This window comes from Sciurus vulgaris, assembly GCF_902686455.1.
Source record: "Sciurus vulgaris genome assembly, chromosome: 6".
In the NCBI taxonomy this organism is placed as follows: domain Eukaryota; kingdom Metazoa; phylum Chordata; class Mammalia; order Rodentia; family Sciuridae; genus Sciurus; species Sciurus vulgaris.
In genome coordinates, this window is record NC_136466.1 from 111,385,701 (window position 1) to 111,407,603 (window position 21,903).

General features: G+C 38.6%; 1 protein-coding gene across 7 annotated transcripts in view; it reads left to right on the top strand.

Annotated features, from left to right (window-relative positions):
* The window catches only part of ARHGEF28 (Rho guanine nucleotide exchange factor 28), a 324,160-nt gene that overhangs the window by 249,402 nt on the left and 52,855 nt on the right, over positions 1–21,903 (top strand). For 6 of the 7 annotated variants that reach the window (XM_079145899.1, XM_079145901.1, XM_079145900.1 and 3 more), the window contains 8 exons: positions 3,593–3,715; positions 4,872–4,989; positions 7,950–8,204; positions 9,716–9,792; positions 14,682–14,860; positions 15,842–15,933; positions 16,969–17,151; positions 20,862–20,993. In XM_079145899.1, the coding sequence (XP_079002025.1) occupies positions 3,593–3,715; positions 4,872–4,989; positions 7,950–8,204; positions 9,716–9,792; positions 14,682–14,860; positions 15,842–15,933; positions 16,969–17,151; positions 20,862–20,993 (1,159 nt within the window). The remainder of the gene's footprint in view (positions 1–3,592; positions 3,716–4,871; positions 4,990–7,949; positions 8,205–9,715; positions 9,793–14,681; positions 14,861–15,841; positions 15,934–16,968; positions 17,152–20,861; positions 20,994–21,903) is intronic. The other variant, XM_079145898.1, reaches the window with a different exon arrangement.

Genomic DNA, 21,903 nt, shown 5'->3' on the forward strand with positions numbered 1-21,903 from the left:
GAAATTATTGGCATATTCTTCTCCTTGATACAAATAATCATTATTTTACTGTTTTAATTCTAATCATTTAAACCATTTTTGTTCTTCAATTCCTTTGCATAGTTAACAAATATTACACATTTCTAAGTTCTATATTTATTTAATTTTTGTGAATAAACCTGGGGCCAAAATTGAAAACAAGATTTGGAAAGTTTTCTGCCACTAAGGATAAACCTGGTGGTCTTTTAGATGAAGCACACACTTCCTTTAGGGGAAAGAACCTTGGTATTCAGAAAAAAGGACTCAGTCTGCTTTGTGTTTTAGTTATTGGCCATGCATAGTGGGTGTGGAAAGGGGAACCCTAATGCTTTGTAAATAAAAGTATTTCCTGAGGAATAAACTATCTTCATCCTCAGATAATGAATCCATTGGGTGTAGAAGAGACAGGCTGTTTAAGGGTGTGTGAGAGGTGAGTTTGGGTAAATCCCACAGTCTAACCATGGAGACTTCATATGATCTCCGAGACTAGGCTGGGATATGATGCAATTTGATCTGTGGGAACTCTTGAGGTTGGAGAGAAATTGTGGACAGGAGGAATTTCATCTAAAACAATAGTTTTCCAACTTCAGGTACATAAAGATCACTTGCAGATTCTTAGAAATGAGGAATGTGCTTTAACTCTCAGTGGTTTTGTTTCCATGGGATTGGGGTGAGGTCTTGGGTTTGGCATTTAAAAGTCTTTATTTATTTATTTATTTATTTATTTATTTATTTTGATACCAGGGATTGAACCAAGGGGTCCTTAATCACTGAGCCACATCCCCAGCCCTTTTTATTTTAAGATAGTGTTGACTTGCTAAGTTTCTTAGACCCTTTAAGTTGCTGAGGCTGAGTTTGAACCTGAAATCCTCCTGCCTCAGTTCCTGAATTGCTGAGGTTACAGGCATGTACCACCATACCTCGTTAAAATTTTTAATTTTTTGAATTGTTTTCTCCCAAATGGTAACATCTTATAAAACTGTAGTATAATATCACAGCCAGGATCCTGACATGAATGTAGTCAAGATACAGAATATTTCTTCATCTGGCCTTTATAGTATATCTCATTTCCTCATGCCCCTACCTTCTCTCTCACTCCTGGCAACCTTCTAATCTGTTCTGTATCTATAATTTTGTCATTTCAAGAATACTATATAAATGGAATTACATAATATGTAATTGGGTGTTGGCATTTTTCACTCAGCATAATTCTTTCAGGAAAAATCTTGGTGGTTGTGTATGTCAGTAGCTCATTTCTTTTTATCAATGAGAAGTCCATGGAACAGCTGTTCCACAGTTTGTTTAGTCATTCACTTGTGGAAGGGTGTTTTGTTTTTTTGTTTTTGGACTATTGTAAGTAAATATGCTGTAAACATTCATGTACAAATTTTTGTACAAAGCCAAGTTTTTCTTTTTCTGGGATAAATGCCCAGGGTTACAATTTCTGGATTGTATACCGGTTGCACGTTTAGTTTTTAAGAAACTTCCGACTGTTTTCCAGAGTGGTCGTACCACTTTGCATTTTCATCAACAATATACAAATAATCCAGCTGCTCTGCGTCCTTACCAGTATTTGATGTTGTGACTTTTTTTTTTTTTTTTTTAGTTATGTTGAGAGTTATTTTTATGTAATGCTATTTCATTGTAGTTTAAATTGAATTTCCCTAATGGTTAATGATGTTGAACATGTTTTCATATGCTTTTTTGTCATCTGTATTTCCTTCCCAGTGGAATGTCTATTCATGTGTTTTGTACATTGTATAATTGGATTTTTTTCTTGTTGAATATTGAAATTTATTTTCATATTTGAGATATTAGTTCTTGTAAAGTATATGGTTTGTAAATATTTTCTCAAATTCTGTAACTTGCCTTAATTTTGATGAAGTTCAGTTTATCTCTCTTTTCTTTTAAGGTTTGTGTTTTTGATTTCAAGTCTAAGAACTCTTGGTCTAGCTTTAGATCGCAAAGATTTTCTCGGATTTTTTTCTAAAAGTTTTATGTTTTACATTTAAATCTGTGTTTCATTTTGAGTTTGTTTTGGTAAAAAAAAAAAGGTTATGAAGCTTAGGTTGAGGTTCTTTTTTTTTTTCCCCTGTTTTTGGGGTATAGATATCCAATTGCTTCAGTGCTATTTCTTATTGAACAGGCCATTCTTTCTCTATTGAATTACTTTTGCACCTTTGTCAAAAATCATTTGAACTCCCTAGGTTTCTATTCTGTGCCAATCTTTCCATATTGTCTTAATAACTGTACCTATATAATGCATCTTTTTTTTTTCTTTGTTTTTTTTTTTGGTGTTGGGGATAGAACCCAGGGCCTTGTGCATGCAAGGTGAGCACTCTACCGAGTGAGCTATCTCCTCAGCCCCTATAATACATCTTAAAACTGGAAGACTGTGCCCTACTTTATTATTCTTTCAAAAATTGTTTAGCTATTCGATTTCCTTTGCCATTTCATCTAAATTCTAGGACAGGCTTATCTATATTTATAAAGAGATAAAAAGCTTGCTGGGATTTTTTTTTTAAAGGAATTATATTAAAACTGTATACCAATTTGGAGGGAATCTACATCTTTACTAGGTTGAGTCTTCTAATTCGTGAACATGGTATAACTCTCCATTTGTTTAGTTCTTTGATTTCTTTCATCAGCATTGTGGAGTCTTCAGTATACAAGTCCTGTATGTGTTTTGTTAGAATTTTTTTAGCAATTGTAAGTGGATTAAGGATCATCTTTTGAGGTATATTGACATCAAACATAGATAAAACTAAGCAAAAAAGAAAAAATTGGAGATGGTGGTATATATTTTAAGTACTTTTAAGAGGGGATGGATATATTCTGGTTTCTTTTTCAATCATCTTCAGTGTGAACATGTGCACACAGAGCTATCATAGTCTAAACAATTGGCAATCAAATCAATCAGCTAATTCTCTCAACAGCACTTCATGGCTCTAAGTTGATTCCTGTACAGGTTTTTCTACAGTTACTTTTCTGCAGATCAGCCTTATTGAAATTTCAAGTCTACTCTTATTTTCTTTATCAATTAAAAAATTGGCATTCTGGTTATTCATCATTTTATTTTCATCTGGGCTAATAGACTGGCTCTTGATCCATTTGTGGGTATGGATACTCAATGTGTAAAGGTACTAAAATTACAAATTGAAATCATAAAGTTGCACATACAAAAAACAAAGACAAAAAAGACAACAACAAATGTTTCCACTTGGCTGTTTGATTTTTTTTTTTTTTTTTTTTTTTTGAGGTGCTGGGGATTGAACCCAGGGCCTTGTGCTTTCAAGGCAAGCACTCTACCAACTGAGCTATGTCCCCAGCCCTTGATTATTAATTCAATACATATAAAATACATAATCTCATTATGTATTTCACCACTCAACAACTTCCTTTTATTTTAATTTTAAAAGTGCCTGGGGAAGAGAAGTGATTATGTTCAGAAATTCCATGATGCTTGTTCTTTATTTGCAAAGAATGTTTTGAAATATATGAGAATTGTGTGTTCTTTTCTGTGTTTAGAACTTACTAAATTTGTAAACCAATATTGAAATGTTCTTCTTCTCAGTTTTCAGAAGAAAATGCAAGTAAGATGAAGAAAATATATGGTGAATTCTGTAGCCACCACAAAGAAGCTGTTAGCCTCTTTAAAGAACTCCAGCAGAATAAAAAGTTTCAGAATTTTATCAAGGCAAGTAGTTTAAAATTCTATTCCAAAGTGGGAAACCAGCACAGGGAAGTAGTTCATGCTTGTGCCTTGTATGATTTAAACAAGTTTCATATCTGGGGTCTGGTTCTCAGGGGAAGGAAAAGGAAGTGGTGGGTTTGTGGCAAAGATGGAAAGTCTCTTTTTCTGCTAGTAAAATACTTCTCCCAAATCATTTCCTTTGGTATCTTATATTTGTGAGGTCATGCCCTCTAAATTTCTGAGAATATTTGCAGTGTTTTGGGAAACTATTTCATGCCCTGACAGATTATGTATCAGAAAAACCAAAGTAAAAGCAAACATAAAATCCATCATAATATGGTATATGACATCACATAATTTCTTCTGTAACATGTGTCTCTAAGCAATATATCTTTAAAAATATGATGACATTATTACACTTAAATAAATTAGCAATACTTCTTTGATATCTTTAAATTTCTCTGTTTATCTCATGAAATCATATTGCTTAAATCAGGATCTGACCACCGTTCACTTGCTGTATATGGTGGTTATATCTCTTAAATCTATTCTAACTTGAGGGTTCCCCCCACTCCCCTTCCTAGTTTATTTGTGGAATAAATTTGTCTTGTAAAGCATCTTGGATTCTAAATTTTTATCTACTGTTTTAAGAATACTACCAGATTCTCTTCTGTTTTTTCCCCATGTATGTGTGTGTTGAGAACTTGAAATCTTAAAGGAATATTTTGAAATGTTTAGGAAAAAGTTGCCCCTGGCTTGAAGAAATTTTAAGTGCTATAATGTGTATTAAGAAATGTAGTGGAAGACATGTCAGAGAAACATATAGTAAACCACAAACTCATGTTCAAAACTAACTTTGATTTCTGACTACTTCTCAAAAACTTCCGCTATTCAGAAATTCTGATAACTTGCTCAATTTTGGAGTTAAATACAAATACATTAGAGTAACTTGACATTTCTTTAAATCTTTCTGTATCGGGGTACTGAAACTAATGGCAGAGTATAAAAATGAAGGACAACACATCAAGTTTTACTGAATGAAGATAAATACTCTGCTAAGTCTGAACAGAACTGTGCCATTGTAGATTTTTTTTGTATTATTAAATCTACACATAAAAAGTAAATGCAAGTAGTATATAAAATGTATTTTTCTTTTAAGCTCCGAAATAGTAATCTTTTGGCTCGTCGCCGAGGAATTCCAGAATGCATTCTTCTAGTCACTCAGCGCATCACAAAATATCCTGTCTTGGTGGAAAGGATATTGCAGTACACCAAGGGTGAGTCATGACTTCTGGCCTGCCTCTCTCCTTTGTTTTAAACATAGCTGAGGTGTCCTACATGGCTGCAAATGTTTGTGGCCTCTGATTCATAAAGATTATCATGATGAGGAAAATGTGAAAGCCTTAGAATTTGGATTCATTTTGAGAAATTATCTTTCATCATGCAGTCTCAATTCCTATTGGGAGCCCAAATCAAGTGTCTTCTTCATTCCTTGACCCTGCTCTTCTTCACTATGTTTCCTCATATCTGGACCTTCTTAATACCTCCCCACCTTCCTCTTCCTACAACCTCACAGCAGTCTGTTGAAGCAGGATGCTCTTGATCCTATCACCAAATGTCCATACTCCCAAGCAAGGAATTAGTACATTGAGAGTGACTGTATGAAAGAGCTACTTTGACCCTGTCAGTTCATCAGGTACCAGGGAATAACAACATCTGGGCATCTTTTAAGTAACTATTCATGCACATGGCTGAACTGTAAGCTCCTTGTGGGATTTATAAGGCCTGTGCCTGTCGGGTTCGTAGCTGGATCTCCAGTGTCTAGTGCAGTGACTGGCATAGCTTAGGCTGTCAATCAGTAAAAACATGTCAGAGCAACAAATGGATAAATAAAAACAACTTATTCTCAAACTAACTTATTGATCTTGAGTAAAAATTAGTATCAGTGTGATAGTGCATTATGTTAACAAGGGCATGGATTTGGAATTGTGTGAATATGTATTACCATTGTATTTGTTTGGTTCTGCTACTTATTCGTTGGGCAAGTTTCTCCATTGTAAAATGAGAATGATAATCCTAGCCATATTGGAATTGTTGCGAGTACTAAGTGAGATTGTCTTGGAAAGTGGCCAGCAGTAAGAACCTGGCAAAAACAAAGTGCTCAATAAGTGGGACCTATTTTTATTGCCTTTATTATTATTATTATCAGTTGACTTAGGAACAATTGAAATGGTAATGAGATCTTAAATGCCCACTCTACAAAACTCAACATTTTTATTTTTGGGGAGGGGGGAAGAGGTCTAGGTAAGTAGACATACATAATTTATTCTTTCCATTTTATTGGTCACTACATCTTGGCAAAAAGGGTAGTGTCTGTTTCTTATGTCTCATTTTTATTGCTTCCTATAACTAGGTTTACAAGAAAATATAAAAATAATATAAATAGAAAAGCCTCATAAATTTGGTTCTCAGTGAAAGAAACGAAAGCAAAATTAAGACTTTTAAGTTTATGTTATATTTCTATTCTCTCTTAAGTTTACTATGATAGTACAAAAACTAAAATCTGTCAGATCATGGTAATCAGTAGTGCTACTCCAAGAATCATCCCACACCAAATTTCTGGTAGAATGAATAAAGTAATGCCCTACTGTATGTCAGAAGCTGTAAGTGTGAGTTATTAATGGTGACATAGTGACCAAATGGAAGCCTTCTCACGTCAGACCTTACCAATGGTCAGTTACTCCCTTCTGGGGCCATTGGTTGCCATGACTCTGTTACAATAGTGTTTCTCAAACTTTATTAGCCATCTCCTTCACTGGAAACCTTGTTTATGTGTAGATTCTGAGTGAGTAGGTCTGGGGCAGAGCCCAAGGCAAGCATTTCTAACAGGGACTCTCAGGGAGGCCCAGGCTGCCCCACTTTGGGTAGCTAAGCTTTGCAGGAAGTAATTTGTCAAAAGATAGCCTTTTCTCGACCTTTTCCTTGACCTTGTAACTCAACTCTGATTTTCTCTATTCAGCTTTTCTAGCAGTGAAACAGGGTCTTTAGAAATTAGAGCGTTTTGTGGAGGAAGGGCTCTATGCAGGTAAAGTAGTGAGGTGTGTTCTTTGACAACAGTGAGGAAAAATCTTCCTTGTGCAGATGGGCATCAGGATCTACTCCTTGAAGTTTTCTGATAAAACCTTTCCAATTTATGAAGATGTTTAGAATGTGGAAATATTTAGACCATTTTGAGGGTTGATTCCCATTTTCCACTGACTGCTCATTATAAGGTATATTTCTGCAGCTCTAGACTCTGGAGAGTCTTTGGTTTCTCTGCCAGTTTTTCTTTTGTTCTTTCCAGCCACCTCAGTAAACACCAACTAGATGACCTTATCATCAAATACAGAACTAACTTTACTTCTGTGCAGTTTCAGGAGGCTATTTCAGAAACTCCTCCTGAGTATTTTCTTAAGGTGATACACATATGAGAGCATGTGGCCAGTGGTTTAAAGAGTAACAACTGGAATTGATAATCATTTGCTCTAGTGACCTGAGCATGACTGCCTTGCCCTTTAAGCAATCTCTTGAAAATATATTAATTTCTTTCATAGAAGAAAAAAAATGTTAAGTGAAAGAAAATATTTTAATCATAATGTTAATATATTCATAGGTATGCCAATATGGCTCTAAAATACAGTTTCAAATGTTATTTTTATGGAAGAAGGGATCCAGGAAGGCAAAGGAATCTGAAACCCACTCAGGTTCCTGTGGCTAAGTTTCTAAGAGGACGTAGACTAGATGGTACAGTTGGGTTCAGTTTTTGGAAACTTGATGTGGAATTACTTGATTGCTATGTGTAGGAAGGTGTAAGGAAGCCCTGAATTGGCTGTGACACCTTCCCTGCCATAGGGAATAGAACTCAGCAAACTTACTGTCACCGAAAGCACATTTAATAATGCAAATCTTTTATAATCAAGTATTTTAATGTTTATTTTGGGAGAGGGCAGGAATTGCAGAGTGATAATATAATACTTGAATTTTTTTTAAATGTTTAAAGTTTGTTTTATTAGTTATACATGACAGTAGAATGCACTTTGATACATCATATTTAAGTATTTGAATTTAATCCAGCACTTTTTTCATGGAGTTTTTGCCATTTGGATGATGTATTTAACTACATTTAAAAACTAAAGAAAAAACTTTCTTTTCTAGTGCTTTGGCTTATTGTATGATGTTCTTTCTTTTTCCCATGCAGAAAGAACTGAAGAACATAAAGACTTATGCAAAGCCCTTGGCTTAATTAAAGACATGATTGCAGCTGTGGATCTAAAAGTCAACGAATATGAGAAAAACCAGAAATGGCTTGAGATCCTAAGTAAGATCGAAAACAAAACATACACAAAGCTCAAAAATGGTCACGTTTTTAGAAAGCAGGCCCTGATGAATACAGAGCGGACTCTGCTGTACGATGGCCTCGTTTACTGGAAAACCGCCACGGGACGTTTCAAAGGTACTATGGCTACACCAGACTCACTCCTCCCTTCATTCCTTTGGTTCTGTCAACAGAGGACAGGTTTTCAGAGGAAGGGTGTTTCAGAGGAGCAGCCCTGCACACACAAACCCTTGATTTTTCAGATGAAAGATCAAGTTGTGAAGTTCAATGGGCAAGTGTGCCCAGTGATCAAATCTTTGATGGGAATTTGCTGTCCCAACCAACAAGTTTCCTACGTATTTTTATGAATGTGCAAGTTTATGATGTCTGAAATCAAAGGAGCTGAGAGTTCTGCTCATCCTTGGCACAGAAACATTATTCTGGCCATTGTGGTGTGTTGATAGCAAGGCATTATCACACCTACACAGCTAGGGTACATTGTGTGCCATGCCAGCCTGAGGCTGTCGGACAAAGAAAGGGACAAGTAAGAAAACTGTGAATGTCGTTTTTGTTATTGAGCGCTTTAACACACAGCCACCTGCACATTGGCCCTCATGTAAGCACTTCCTCAGTGCTACCATTTGCTCATGGCATTAACTTGACTCTATTAAGAGTCTAAAGCAGCTGATTCCATTCTTGAGGACTGGTCATGTAGCTAGCATCTTGCCTGACCCAGGCTTTTTCACTCTGGCCACATGGTAGAATTGCTTCTGGAGTTTGAAAAACTGATTGATGCTCAAGTCTCTTCCCAGAGATTCTGATTTTGTCAGTCAGGTGATGAACCCAGCTCAGAGGGATGTTTTAAAGCCCCCCAGGTGGGTCTTCTTTGCAGATAGGAATAAAAGCCACAGACCTGGTCTCCTTGTTTATAACACTTCATCATAGTAATGTTCTCAGGTGAGCAATGAGAGGAAGAAATTGTTAAATTCTAGTTGCTTCAAGGTCTACCCATTGGAGGATGATCAGGTTTTGTTGGAAGGTCAGCTAATGTCTGAAATGGGATTTGTTGTTTGACAGGTTACAATGTGGTATTAAAAAAGCATTTACCACTCTCCATAGATCTGATTGCTCTTTGTCTCTTTAAGAGAATCACTGTACAGGTTAGCCTATGCCGTGGTTGCAGTGAAGACAGGTTCTTGTAAATAATTTGCAAGGGAAATCTAGACACTGAAACTTTACTCAGCTGTCCATGAAACAAAGGAGCAGGTTTTCATGTATAAGTTGATGTGGAAGCTCCCCTTTTACATTTTTAATTAAGCATGGTTTCCCCCTTGCTCCTTGCTCCAATCTATTAGGTCCTTCTTCCTATATTTTCCATCCATTTTGAAATCTGCAATTTAAATTCTGCTGGAAATTTAGCTATACTTATACATACATACACACTTAAACTTGACTTTCTACTAAGTTAGCTGTATATCCTTTGCTATCATAATACTGGGGTTTTAATAAAAGTTTTATAATTAGACTAACCTGAATCATTTAATTTTTATTGAATTTATTTAAATTTGAAGCACGAAATTAGAATATTTAATAAAGGCATTTGAAATGTGGTTTGCCTCACTAACAGTAGTAATGTTCTTTCTTTGAAGATATCCTAGCTCTACTTCTAACTGATGTGCTGCTCTTTTTACAAGAAAAAGACCAGAAATACATCTTTGCAGCTGTCGTAAGTATATGACCATATGATGCATATTTTTAAAAATGTTTTTAGTTGTTGATGGACCTTTATTTTATTCATTTATTTGTGTGCAGTGCTGAGAATCAAACCCAATGTCCCACACATGCCAGGCCAGCGCTGTACCACTGAGCCACAACCTCAGCCCATGCTGCATATTTTTAATAAGACTTAATCCTGCATTTTCTTGGAAAAATGACTGAAATTCTTAGTGAAATAAAATGCACCTCATGCAGTTCCATTATTATTGGTGATTTTACAGCTGGTTTAGTAATTATTTTCATTGTGAAAAGACTGTAGTACTTTGGTACTACATTGGTGAATAGGAACTTCCCAGAGCCCCCAGGTGCCTCTCTGTTATGACTATCTTGGTCTTTCCTTTTATCCCCCAACCCCATGTCCTTCTGTCCGATCTAATGACCGAAATGTTAATGCTGGGGATAGTGGGTCACTTCCAGCATCTCGCTCCTTCCATTCCTACTGGACAGTGCTTTGTTGTACTGTTTGCTGACCCCATTCATAACTGTCATAATGATGTTCCTCTGTCAAACAAGAGAATACCATCCTGGCATCTGAAAATGATTCTTTCTTATTTCTACTACAATGGGTTCTGCTGACTAAGGTCGTTTATAACGCTTACCTCTGTAATGTGTAAATTAATCTCATTGTCAGAACATAATTAGATTTAATGAAATCCAGCATTTTATAGCATTTCTTACACAGTGTCTGTGTCATCCAAAATGGTGTGGAGAAGGAAGATAGCATCACTTAACTCCTTATGGGAGTCATGGAGCATCAGGTTCTGTTAGCAAGAAGAATCCAAGACACAACACTGACAGGGGTGGTATGGTGGTGACTCTGTAAAATGTGTTTATTATCCATTAAATGATAGACTGTTTGGGTACCTTAGCAGGTAGCCTTGATTCCATCTGATTTTGGAAAATTCGTATCTTGGTGAAGTTTCTGTCTTGCTGCTCAGAGAAAACAAAGAATCATGTCTGCAGTGATGAGATTCTGGGGGGAGGCAGGTAGAGCAGTGGCTTGTAGTACATGTCAGTTGGCTGGAGAGGCCTCTGCATTCTGCTCAGCCATGCTGAGTTGTTCGAAGGTACAAGGCTTTTCACGGAACTAAAGCAGAGGATAACAAGAAACTTTCAGCAAGCCCCTTGTCCCTGACGTGTTTGCATTGTACCTGTTGCAACTTTCCTGAAAGCTGAATGATTTTTTCCAGCCACCTCTCTGATATCTGGAATATTCTGAAGGAATATTGAGGAAAAAAGTGGGGTGGGGGGGGCACCATTTTGTTTAACCTGTGGGATGATCCGAGAAGACCAGGCTGGAAGAAAAAAAAAAAAAAATCACTGCATATCTTTATAGAAAGTTAGATTTCTTCAAAACCAAAGACTAGAAAGAGAAGTAAATCCTGCTTCTTGGGTGGTATTTCAAGCCAAATGACCAGCTGATTGATCAAGGGTTAAACACAGCATAAAGATGATCATCTTGTTTTCTAGGCAATAAACCATATAGATGCAGGTTAAGCAGTGATGCTCAATTTACATTTTGACTTGAGATATGGATCTGTGCCTCTTATCTCACATGACCCCCTTAGACCACACACACACCACACTTAACTTTAAGCAGGTAGTTAGGAATGCAGTTTGTCAAATACCAGAATGAAGGCAGCCACTTATTGGTAGAATGTGTTTGACCATGAACAACAGTGAAATGTTGCTGATACTGTTTCTGGAAGATGTTAGCTTGATGCACATCTGCAATCATAAAGATGGTACCAGGGAGTAAAAGAGAGCAGGATCTTATCCTTAGAGTTGGTGCAGCCTCCTGTTTACTCATATGCCTTTTAGTTACATCTGTCTGACAATAGTCCCTGTGTCATTACTCTCTTAGAGTGAACATCCTGGAGAATTGACGCATTAGTTAGGGGTACACAAATATCCTTATCTCCTAGTTCCCACCCTAGTATTTCAGAAAATTATTCTCACACTCAGACCAACAGGAGAGATTTTTCTATTCCTTGTGCCCTTTAAAAAACCATCTTTAGTACTAAGATGCTTATCTTGCTGCTTGTTATGGAAGACATGATGAATTGTGAAATAGCAAGAAGCTAAGCATCTAAAAGTAGTAAGAAAATAGTGTCCTTACCAGAGGGTTGGTTGGTTTGTTTGCTTTTAAGAAGACTCAGCTGGAAATGGGTAGGAGCCAAACCTATAAAATTTATAGATAAGTTCACTAAGTCCTGGGATACTAAGTCTAGGAAGAATCCCTTGAATATTAAAGAAGGCAATTTCTAAATTAAACAATAAAAAGACAATGAGTATGTAGATCAGCTAGTTCAAGTTCAAAGTATGAAACAACATGAAATCTTTTCATTCCCTTGGAATCACTCACTAATAGAATCTGTGCAAAATGGATATGGTGTAACAATAGGACTAAAGATAGCAAGCTCCTTTTCCTTTTCCCCTGTATCAGAGGTCCTCAGCTTCAGAGGCCCATAGGGATTGGTCAGGAATGTAGGTGAGCAAACCCCAGTTCAGCATCAAAAAGTCAGTGTGAAGGAGGCAGCAGAGAATGGTGGAGATTGTAATAAACTAGCAAATACACATTCCAGCTTAGCAATTACTCAGCTATAGTCAGTGTTTTCAAATGAGAATATGGACCCAGTATTGCCAATATTCTGTTTTACCCAAGCACCTAGAATTCTAGAGTTTTTTTTTTTTTTTTTTTTTTTTTTTTTTTTAAGATAGAATCTCTCAGTTTTTAAATGTTGGCAACTTATTTCGTAAGAAATGGTGTTTAAATGTTATGGCACAAATAAACATCTTTGCATTACTGTGCTTAATATCTGTCTCCAGAAAAACTGTGTTGCCTTTCTTCCTGGGGATTTGATTTCTCGTTCACAGCCAGTGTTTCGTGTGATTACTAAGAGTAGTGATGGACTTGCCTCTGATGTCTTCTGGCCTAAAGGTTATTTAATGAATGCTACTTTCTACCTGCCCCTTTATTTATTCTTCACTCTTTAAAGATCTTATCATGCCAGGTGTGGTGGCACACACCTGTAATCCCAGTGGCTTGGGAGGCTGATGCAGGAGGATCACAGGTTCACAGCCAGCCTTGGCAATTTAGCAAGACTGTAAGCAACACAGTGAGACCCTGTCTCCAAAAAAAAAAAAAAAAAAAAAAAACGTAAAAAGTGTTAGGGATGTGACTCATTGGTTAAGGTTAAGCACCCTTGGGTTCAATACCTTGTACAAAAAAACAAAAAATCATCTTACTCTGCCACTGCCCCTCCCCCTATAACTGATTCAAGTAATTTCAGTCTTGCTTATGTCTTAAGCAATTTAAACCCACCCTGAAATTTATATATAGATACCATCAACCTTGTAAGCTGAGAAAATTGAAACAGTACATTGAAACAAAGGAGGCAGATGACTTATCAGAGAATAGAGCCATAGTAGAGCAATAGATTTTTCTTTCTTTTCTTTTCTTTTTTTTTTTTGGTAGTGCTGGGGATTGAACTCATGGCCTTGTGCATGCAAGGCAAGCACTCTACCAACTGAGCTATATCCCCAGCCCCAAATAACAGATATTAATACTGCTCAGAGAACCTTCCTCATTACAGAGGGCCGCATTGGAGAAATCTTGCCACAGAATTGCTTTTGCTTCCAGTTTCAGAGGCAAAGCACAGAACTGGGTAGACCAATTGTTTGTCCCATCCTGATATATATATATTTTCACGCTACTCTAAGAAACATGGAAGAGATACTCCAGATCCACCCTGGCACACAACTCCAGACCAGGCAGTGATGACTGCCAGATAAGCCAGCACCAAGGAACCAGCAGTGGGGCACAGAGTGGCATGTTCTTGCATAAAGGCGTCACTCAGTCCGTGAGGGAAAAAGAAAACCACACGCTGCAGCCAGCTCTGTAAACAGTGGTGAGAGCCACAAATCAAAGCAGAATCTTCATCTTTACCCCCATACTGCTTAGCCGGCAGACATTCTTTTGGCCATTCTTTCAAGCTCCTTGTCCAAGCCAGTGTTAATCAGAGTTGGCCTCATCTTTCAGAACTGCACATGAGGCCTTGAGGCACCGCAGTGAATGTCTGCAGAACAGTGACTGAATCACAGTGTGGGCTCCACATTTTAGACTTTCTTCCCTATTTCTCTCCAGTGGAATCATGTTAAATCTACTTCTACAGACAGTTATTGTGTGCCCACTCCACATTACAGTGTGCCTGGCATAGGAAGATGAATTAGGCCCATGCCTGCCCACTAATCAGCTTATCTGGTTGGTGAGGAAAAGAGATAACTGCAGTTAGAGCTGTAGAAATTCTGTCACTGGGTTGTGCAGGACAGTAGCAGAAGAGGCTGGTGACATCTGGGGAGTGTAAGGTCTGGCCTTCTCATTCTGACCTTTCTTATTATAGTTGATGCCCTTGATTTCTGAGGTTCTATGCCCATCACTGTACTGAAACTATATTGCTATCAATGAACAAATTCAAGGAACTCTTTTGGTCTATCATCCTTCTCAATCTGTAATGTTTTAGAGACTGTTTCCTATCTCATATCCTTCTAGAAAAATCCCTCATCCCTGACCACAACACTTTGATATTTTTTAATTAGTTCTCTGACTTGTCTTTGTCTTTTTAAAAGTTGACTTTTTAAACCACTAATTGTTAAGGACAAATATTCCCGTAAACCCTTTCTTTCTTCTCCATACCCTCTCCCTTAGAGATCTTATTAACTTCTGCAGCTCTTTTGAAATAAAGCTTTCCCTAGTCCTGTGCTTTCCATGGCTCATGTCGTCAGTGTGATTTTTAGAAAGGATACAGATTCATTTGCACATCGTCCTATTTTATGTAGGATCAGAAGCCATCCGTTATTTCCCTTCAGAAGCTTATTGCTAGAGAAGTTGCTAATGAGGAGAGGGGAATGTTTCTGATCAGTGCTTCTTCGGCTGGTCCCGAGATGTATGAAATTCACACCAATTCCAAGGAGGAAAGAAATAACTGGATGAGGCGGATCCAGCAGGCAGTAGAAAGGTAACAACCCTTTCTGTCTTTAGTCAGTGGGATGCACTTGTCCAATTGGGAAAAATTCTAACCATGTCTCCCCTGCATGAAAACACTGCTTCAGCCAGAATGGTCTGCTCCCTGCTCCTGCACCTGCCTGCCACTGAGATAGCGTGTCACCTGCAGCTCTGCCCTCCGCGCTCCTCCCTGCATGCAGCGCCCTCCCCTCCCCTCTGCCTGTGCACTCTGGTGCAGCTCCTGTCTCACCTGCTTCATGAAGAAGCCTTAACACCTGCTCTCTAAGGCATTTGTCTGGTGCTTGTCATACTGCCTTGTAGATTTTATCTTTTACGTGTATGTACATATTATGTGCTTATTGAATCAGATTGGAAGCTCCTTGAGGGCAGGGATATGTCATGTGTACCTCTGTGTGCCTTGTATTGAGGAATCATTCAATAAATGTTTTTAGATTGGTGGAACTAAAGGTTCTAAGTCAATTTATTCCTCCTGGGTACACAGGACAGTTTTTATAAAGGAAGGTGCAAGAGATCATTCTTAATGGTAATTTGATTAGTTGGGTTTTACTATAATACAAAGTTTCTCTACCTCCACTGCATCCCACCCAGAATGAATCCCTAACACTATCCCCTCAATGCTTTTTCTCTCACCTGTCAAGTACCCAAATAGCATAAAAAACAAAAATTATCTTATTTGTACTTAACGTCAGTGTTGGTTGTGTGTGTCTGTGTGTCCGTGTGTGTGTGTATGTGTATTTGTTGGAATATTTGAGTCATCCTACACTGACTTTGAGAGTCATGTTGTATTATGCACGGTCCTTTAGATACTCAAGAAAACCAAGCTCTTGGCCAGGGGGTACCACAAATTATCTTTGTGCTGAATTTTTTGCCTTTATGAATAAATTTTATTGCCAAGTTTCCATGTTTTCCTAATGATCCTAAACATACTTGGATTTAGTTTCAGTTGTGTCCCTTGACTGTTGTCTTTTTAAAGTTGCCCGGAAGAAGAGGGGGGAAGGACAAGTGAATCCGATGAAGAGAGGCGGAAAGCTGAAGCCAGAGTGGCCAGAATTCAGCAATGTCAAGGTATGGTGCGGGCCCTTCTGGCTCCCTGGTTGTGGTGTGCTCCTTGGGTATTGGGAAAGCCCTGGTGTCATGAAGGGAAGGTTAACTGTGGGCTTACCCTGACCACCTTCCAAGAAAACATCCTTACACTAGACAAGCGTCTCCTTTTACCGCAGTGATTAAAATATGTAGAAATGCATGTGTGAAACAATAACTGGGCAGTGTGGTGCTGATGAGTGTCGGAATTGCTGCCTGATGGTTTAATTTGAGGTCCAGCACTGTCGTGTCATAGTTATACGACTGCACAAGGAACCCAATAGGTCTGGCCTTCAAATGCCAATCTGTAAAGTAAGATTAGCTCAACTCTGATCTGATGTACGAATTACTTGAGGACATTGTTAATGCCTGAGCTCTACCCTCAACCAACTGAATCAGAATCTATGGGCTGTAGGCATGAGTATTTTAAACTCTCTCCAGGTAATTCTGAAGAGCACAAAGGGCTGAGAATCCCTGGATTAGATTCTGGTTAAGGTCTCTGAGGTTTAAGAATTTTGTAATATAGTGAAATCAGGGGAGAAGGATGCATGCAAGGGTGGTCACAGAAACTGGATGTTTAGAAACAAAGGCATAAGCCAGCGTGCTTGGTTTTGACCAAGACTGGTTGATGCCTGAGGAGTTTCAGGCCTTTGTGTTGTTTTTCCCTGTGGGCATTTGCTCATCGTGGACAGGGCTGCCCCAATTTTCACTCCTGAGCAAGGTGTCTAGTCTTAATAGGAAACAGCCTGCATAAACAAAGAAGAGCTTTCCAGGGTTTTCTGGAAATAGGAGAATGGACTTTAGTGGAAGCTGAGAGTGTTGATAAGTCACTTGTCAGAGGCAACAGTCACCAAGTAGAAGTCAGGATTTGAACCTGGGTCTGTCCCACCCAATGGCATGAGCTTTACCTTTTAGATCAGACTACTCACTAAGTAGCATCTTTATCTTCTAACTTGAATTTTCATATAGCTTGTTGTATTCATGTTGGTGGTAAACTTCTATGTAAATGCTGTTTCGTAGAAATACTCAGTAACCAAGACCAACAAATTTGCACATATTTGGAGGAAAAGCTGCACATCTATGCTGAACTGGGGGAACTCAGTGGCTTTGAGGATGTTCATCTAGAACCCCACCTCCTCATTAAGCCTGACCCAGGAGAGCCTCCCCAGGCCGCCTCTTTACTGGCAGCAGCACTGAAAGAAGGTAAGTTGCTTTGTAAAGGACTTGGTTTGACAAATTTTAAAAAATTTTTATTGAGTACCTACTATGTGCCAGGTACCATGGTCTTAGTGCTGAGTACATAATAGAACAAGATATGAGTACCTAGTCTACTAGAACTTAAATTCCAGGAAAAGCAAAATATAAAGCTATAAACAAGGCAGGCTGTATCAAGTGCTGCAAAGAAAAATGAGCAGGGTAAGAGGGTTGGAGAATGACAGAGTGGGTATCTTAGTCAGCATTTTTGCTCCTGTGACTAAATGACCTGACTGTCACAACTGTAGAGGAGGAAGGATTTATTTATTTGAGGGCTCATGGTTTCAGAGGTCTTAGTCGATAGAAGGCCGGCTCCATTCCTTGGGGCTCAAGGTAAGGCAGGACATCGTGGCGGATGAGTGTGGCAGAGGGAAGCAGCTCACATCATCAGGAAGCAGAGAGAAACTCCACTCGCCAGATACAAAATAGATGCCCCATAACTGTGCCCCCAGTGAACCACCCCCTCCAGGCATACCCTACCTTTCTCCAGCTACCACTCAGTTAATTGATTTAGGGATTAATTCACTGATTAGATTAAGACTCTTACAACCCAATCATTTCTCCTCTGAACCTTGTTGCATTGTCTCACATGTGAGGTTTTGGTGGACACTTCACATCCAACCCATAACAGCTGGGGTGGTTCCATTTTAGGTAGGGTGGCCAGGAAAGGCCTCTTTGCTATAATGCTATGTAAGCAGACATGAAGGAAGTTAGAAGGCCAAGTGACAAACCACCTGGTTTAAAGGAACCCTCTGACTGTGGCGTGGAGAATAGAACATCAGGGGGCCAGGTGCAGATATTGGTAATAACAAAGTCTTGGGTATAACTGGAGCAGGTGGTGACTGAAGTTGGGTGGAGGACAAGATCACTGGAGATGGAAATGTCATGGAGATGAGAGGCCAGGGTAGTTGAAGGACTGAATTTGTAAAATTACTGAGAGTTTTGGCAGAATTAGCTTGGAGGGAGAGAGGGAACTTATACCAGGTGCTGGGTTTTTCAGGGAGTGTGGGACAGAGATGGGGTCTGTGGGTAAGTGGTGCCATTCGATGGCAGGAGCATCAAGGGAGAAAGGAGTTTAAGGGACAGATGGGAATGGTGGTTTGGAAGTGACAATAGGAATAAAAAGTTTAGAAGATAAAGTAGCTTCCACCTTATTGGCAAGGAATGCTATTATTCAGAAAAAGGATTGGTAAATTACAGATCATAGAGAGCATCGTACTGCCTGTTTTTGTGAATCTAGATCTTCTGGAACATAGCCACATCTCACTACTGTGTTTGACTGCTCTTGCCTACAGTGGCCAAGGTAAACAGTTTGACAGAGGCCATATGGGCCACAAAACCTACAATATTAACTATTGGTCACTTGCTGAAAACGTTTCCCTGACACTGGTTTAGAATCTCAGAGAATTCACTTTGGCAGAGAACTTAGAAGTCATGGGATTCACCACCCTTTTTTCATAGTTGAGGCAAGTGAGGACTTGAGAAGGGTATAAAGGTTGTCTGAAGTGGGATCTGCTGATAGAACCACCCATTCATTTATCCATTCATTCATCAGTCATTGACAATCTATCTTGTGCATCATTGGTGGTCCTAAGGGAATGGTTATGCTTTTCATAAAAGTTCTAACGGCGGGTGACAAACAGCACATAAGGAATCTAGACCATTCAGAAAGTCACACAGAAACAAGATAATGGGATTGGGAGGAGGCAAAGGCTTTGCTCTAGAGAGGTTAGGGAAGACCCCCACCCTAGGAAGTTATTTTTTTAAATAAGGGTTGAGGGATGAGAAGCCAACTTCTAGAGACCTGGGGGAGAATCATTCTTGGCCAGAGAGAAAGTAAGCTCAAAGGTCCTGAGTCTAGAATTTTCAAGAAAGAAAGAAGGCCTGGGTGGTGGAAGTCAGTGACTGCCTCAACAGGAGTGACTCAGACTGCGGGGGCATCGGACACTGCAGGTCATGATTCAGTCTTTTCTGTTGTTCCAAATGTGATGGAAGTCATTGGTAACTTTTAGTCAGGGTGTGGTGTGATCTCCTTTATGTTTTAAAAGGAACACTGGCTACTGTAGGAGAACAGATTGGAGGGGGATGAGTTTGCTTGGAGACATGTTAGGAAGCAAATGCGATGAGAGATTGCATGGGTCTAGGCCCCGGGTGTTGACAATGGAAGCAGAGAGAAATGAAGAGGTTCAAGTTGTATTTTATAAATAAAGCCAAAAGGACTTTCTAATGAGCTGAAAGCGATACGGCCTTTATAAAACAAGTTGCCCACTCCTCATTTTTAGCCAGTGGCTTCAACTTCAGTCCTCACTAAAACTTTTACTGGTGGTGGGTCGCAAATTTGTTGGCTTCCAGTCCTTTGACCCACTGTGTGATAGAGATATTAGGGAACAGTCTTGGATCCAGATGCTCAAGAGAAACCAGAGCAGTGGAGGCACTGCATGGGCCCAAAATAGGGTAATCCACCCCAAGTCATTGGTCAACACTCAGGCTGTGGGTGAGAGATGTAGCAGGAATTCTACAGGCAAGGTAATCATCTTCTGCAGAAAACACAGCTCAGATGCATCTTGAGTGGTCTCCTGGTCTTTAAACTGCCAGACTGATTTTCCTTTCTCTTCTGTTTCTGCATGAATCCCACACATCCTTCCAGGTCTGCACAGATTTCATCCCTTTTGTGAACTTTGCCTTAATCCCATGGTTTATGTAACTCTCCTGCTCCCCAGTGCCACAGTAGCATTTGCAATGTTCAAATAACTCGGAGATAGAGTTTAGACCTGATTAGATGCTGCCTTGTAGTGTGGTTAGTTGTATATGTCTCTTTCTTCCTTCAGTCTGCAAGTTCTCTTTAGTACTTACAAAATGCTCAATAGGCAGAGTTGATACTCAGTATTTTCTGAATGGAATCATTGGACAAGGTGTTTTAGGAATATTTGTAGAGTCCACAGAGTCATAGTCTTCTACATGCTGGTTGAAACCCTTTTATTGCAAACAAAATTTCCCTTTCCTGGTGTGACTTTTCTCAAGCTGATCAAAGCTTGTGATCCAGGATTAGCCTTTGGTGCTTGTTATTGCAAAAATCCCCCTTTCTTCTCTGTGGAATTTGATATAGTAGGTCTAGAGTGAGTACTGGGAATTCATATTATTAAAGTTGGAGGAAATACTCTTTTGAAGAATAGCTAATATTTCTGAGCAACAGCTTTTAAAATCCTAATGCCTCATGTTATATTTATATTACTTGAATTATATGAAGTTTTTCAGCATTCTATTTTACTGAAGTAAAAGTTACATTTTAGATATTTTTATATAATGGGATTTTACTTTTTATTGAGTTAATTCTATATTGCAAAATGATGTTAAAAGTATTGGTCTAAATTGCACATCTGCATGTTTTTTCTACAAAGGACAGGAATGTAAATATTTTAGGGTTTGCAGGTCACCCCATCATGAGATCTACTTGTGTGTGTGTGTGTGTGTGTGTGTGTGTGTGTGTGTGCACGCACAAGTGTGTGTTTTAACAACCTTTTGAAAATGTAAAAATAATATATAGCTTCTGGGCCATATAAAATCCTGCACAGGCCAAATGCAATTTGTTAACTCTTGGTCTAGATTTAAATGCTACACATACATTTGTTTTTAAAATTTATTTTTATTTTCCTACTTAGCAGAGAGTCTGCAAGTTGCAGTGAAGGCTTCACAGATGGGCGATGCAAGTCAGCCATCTGAGGAAGGTGGTGGAGAAGCCGTCTTGGTGGACACACTCAGTTCTGAAGATGTACCAGGACCGCCCACTGCTCGTAAGTGAAAACACAGGCCTTGGCAATGAGCCTGAACAGCCCCTGGAGCCTGTAGTGGTCACATAAGATAAAAGCAATGGCTCTGTCCCTAGTGGAAGGGACTTCATGTATTTTTTTTTTAATTGGAAAAAAACCAAATGACAACAGCTATGCTAGTCGTGCGTAAATATTATATAAATATATTAATGGCACGGTGTTCCAAGGATGAAGACTTGAAGAGTAGTTGGTGGGTTTTGCTGTTCTATTTCCCATCTGAGCACTGCACTTTCCCCGAGCCATACTCTGCCACATTTTTTATATGACTTATTGAACACCAATTTTGAAAGAACTTTTCAAGCTTTGTTTTTTGTTTTGTTTTGTTTTAAAAGGGTCCCTGTAGTCCACTGGAGAATAAGCCTTAAATTTAATTTAATGAGTATCAAGTGAGAACATATAACTCAGAATATCTATGATTCTGAATAAAACTAGGATATCTCTCTCTCTCTCTCTCTTTCTCTCTTTCTCTCTCTCTCTCTCTGTTTCACACACACACACATACACACACACACACACACACACAGAGTTTGGTGGTGTGGTTAAAGGTAGACTTGCCAAAAGTCTTTATCTGTGTTATCATATACTTTAGTTCAGGACAAAATTTGTTTATTAAACACCATTTCAGTATATTTTAAATACAGAAAAGCAGAATGTGGAAAATTAATTTAGGTAATGTAGGTAATATAAACCTAATTATATTGTTGTATGTGTCATTTTAAGCTGAATAGTTAATTCCACAGAGGACTCTAAGATGAGAGTATAAAGAATATATTTTTCAGCACATACAGGTGATAAAAACTTTACTTCCAAAGGTCTTATAAGCATGTTATAAACCATCTTTAGTTGCTAGAGACTAGAGGATTAAATTGTTTTA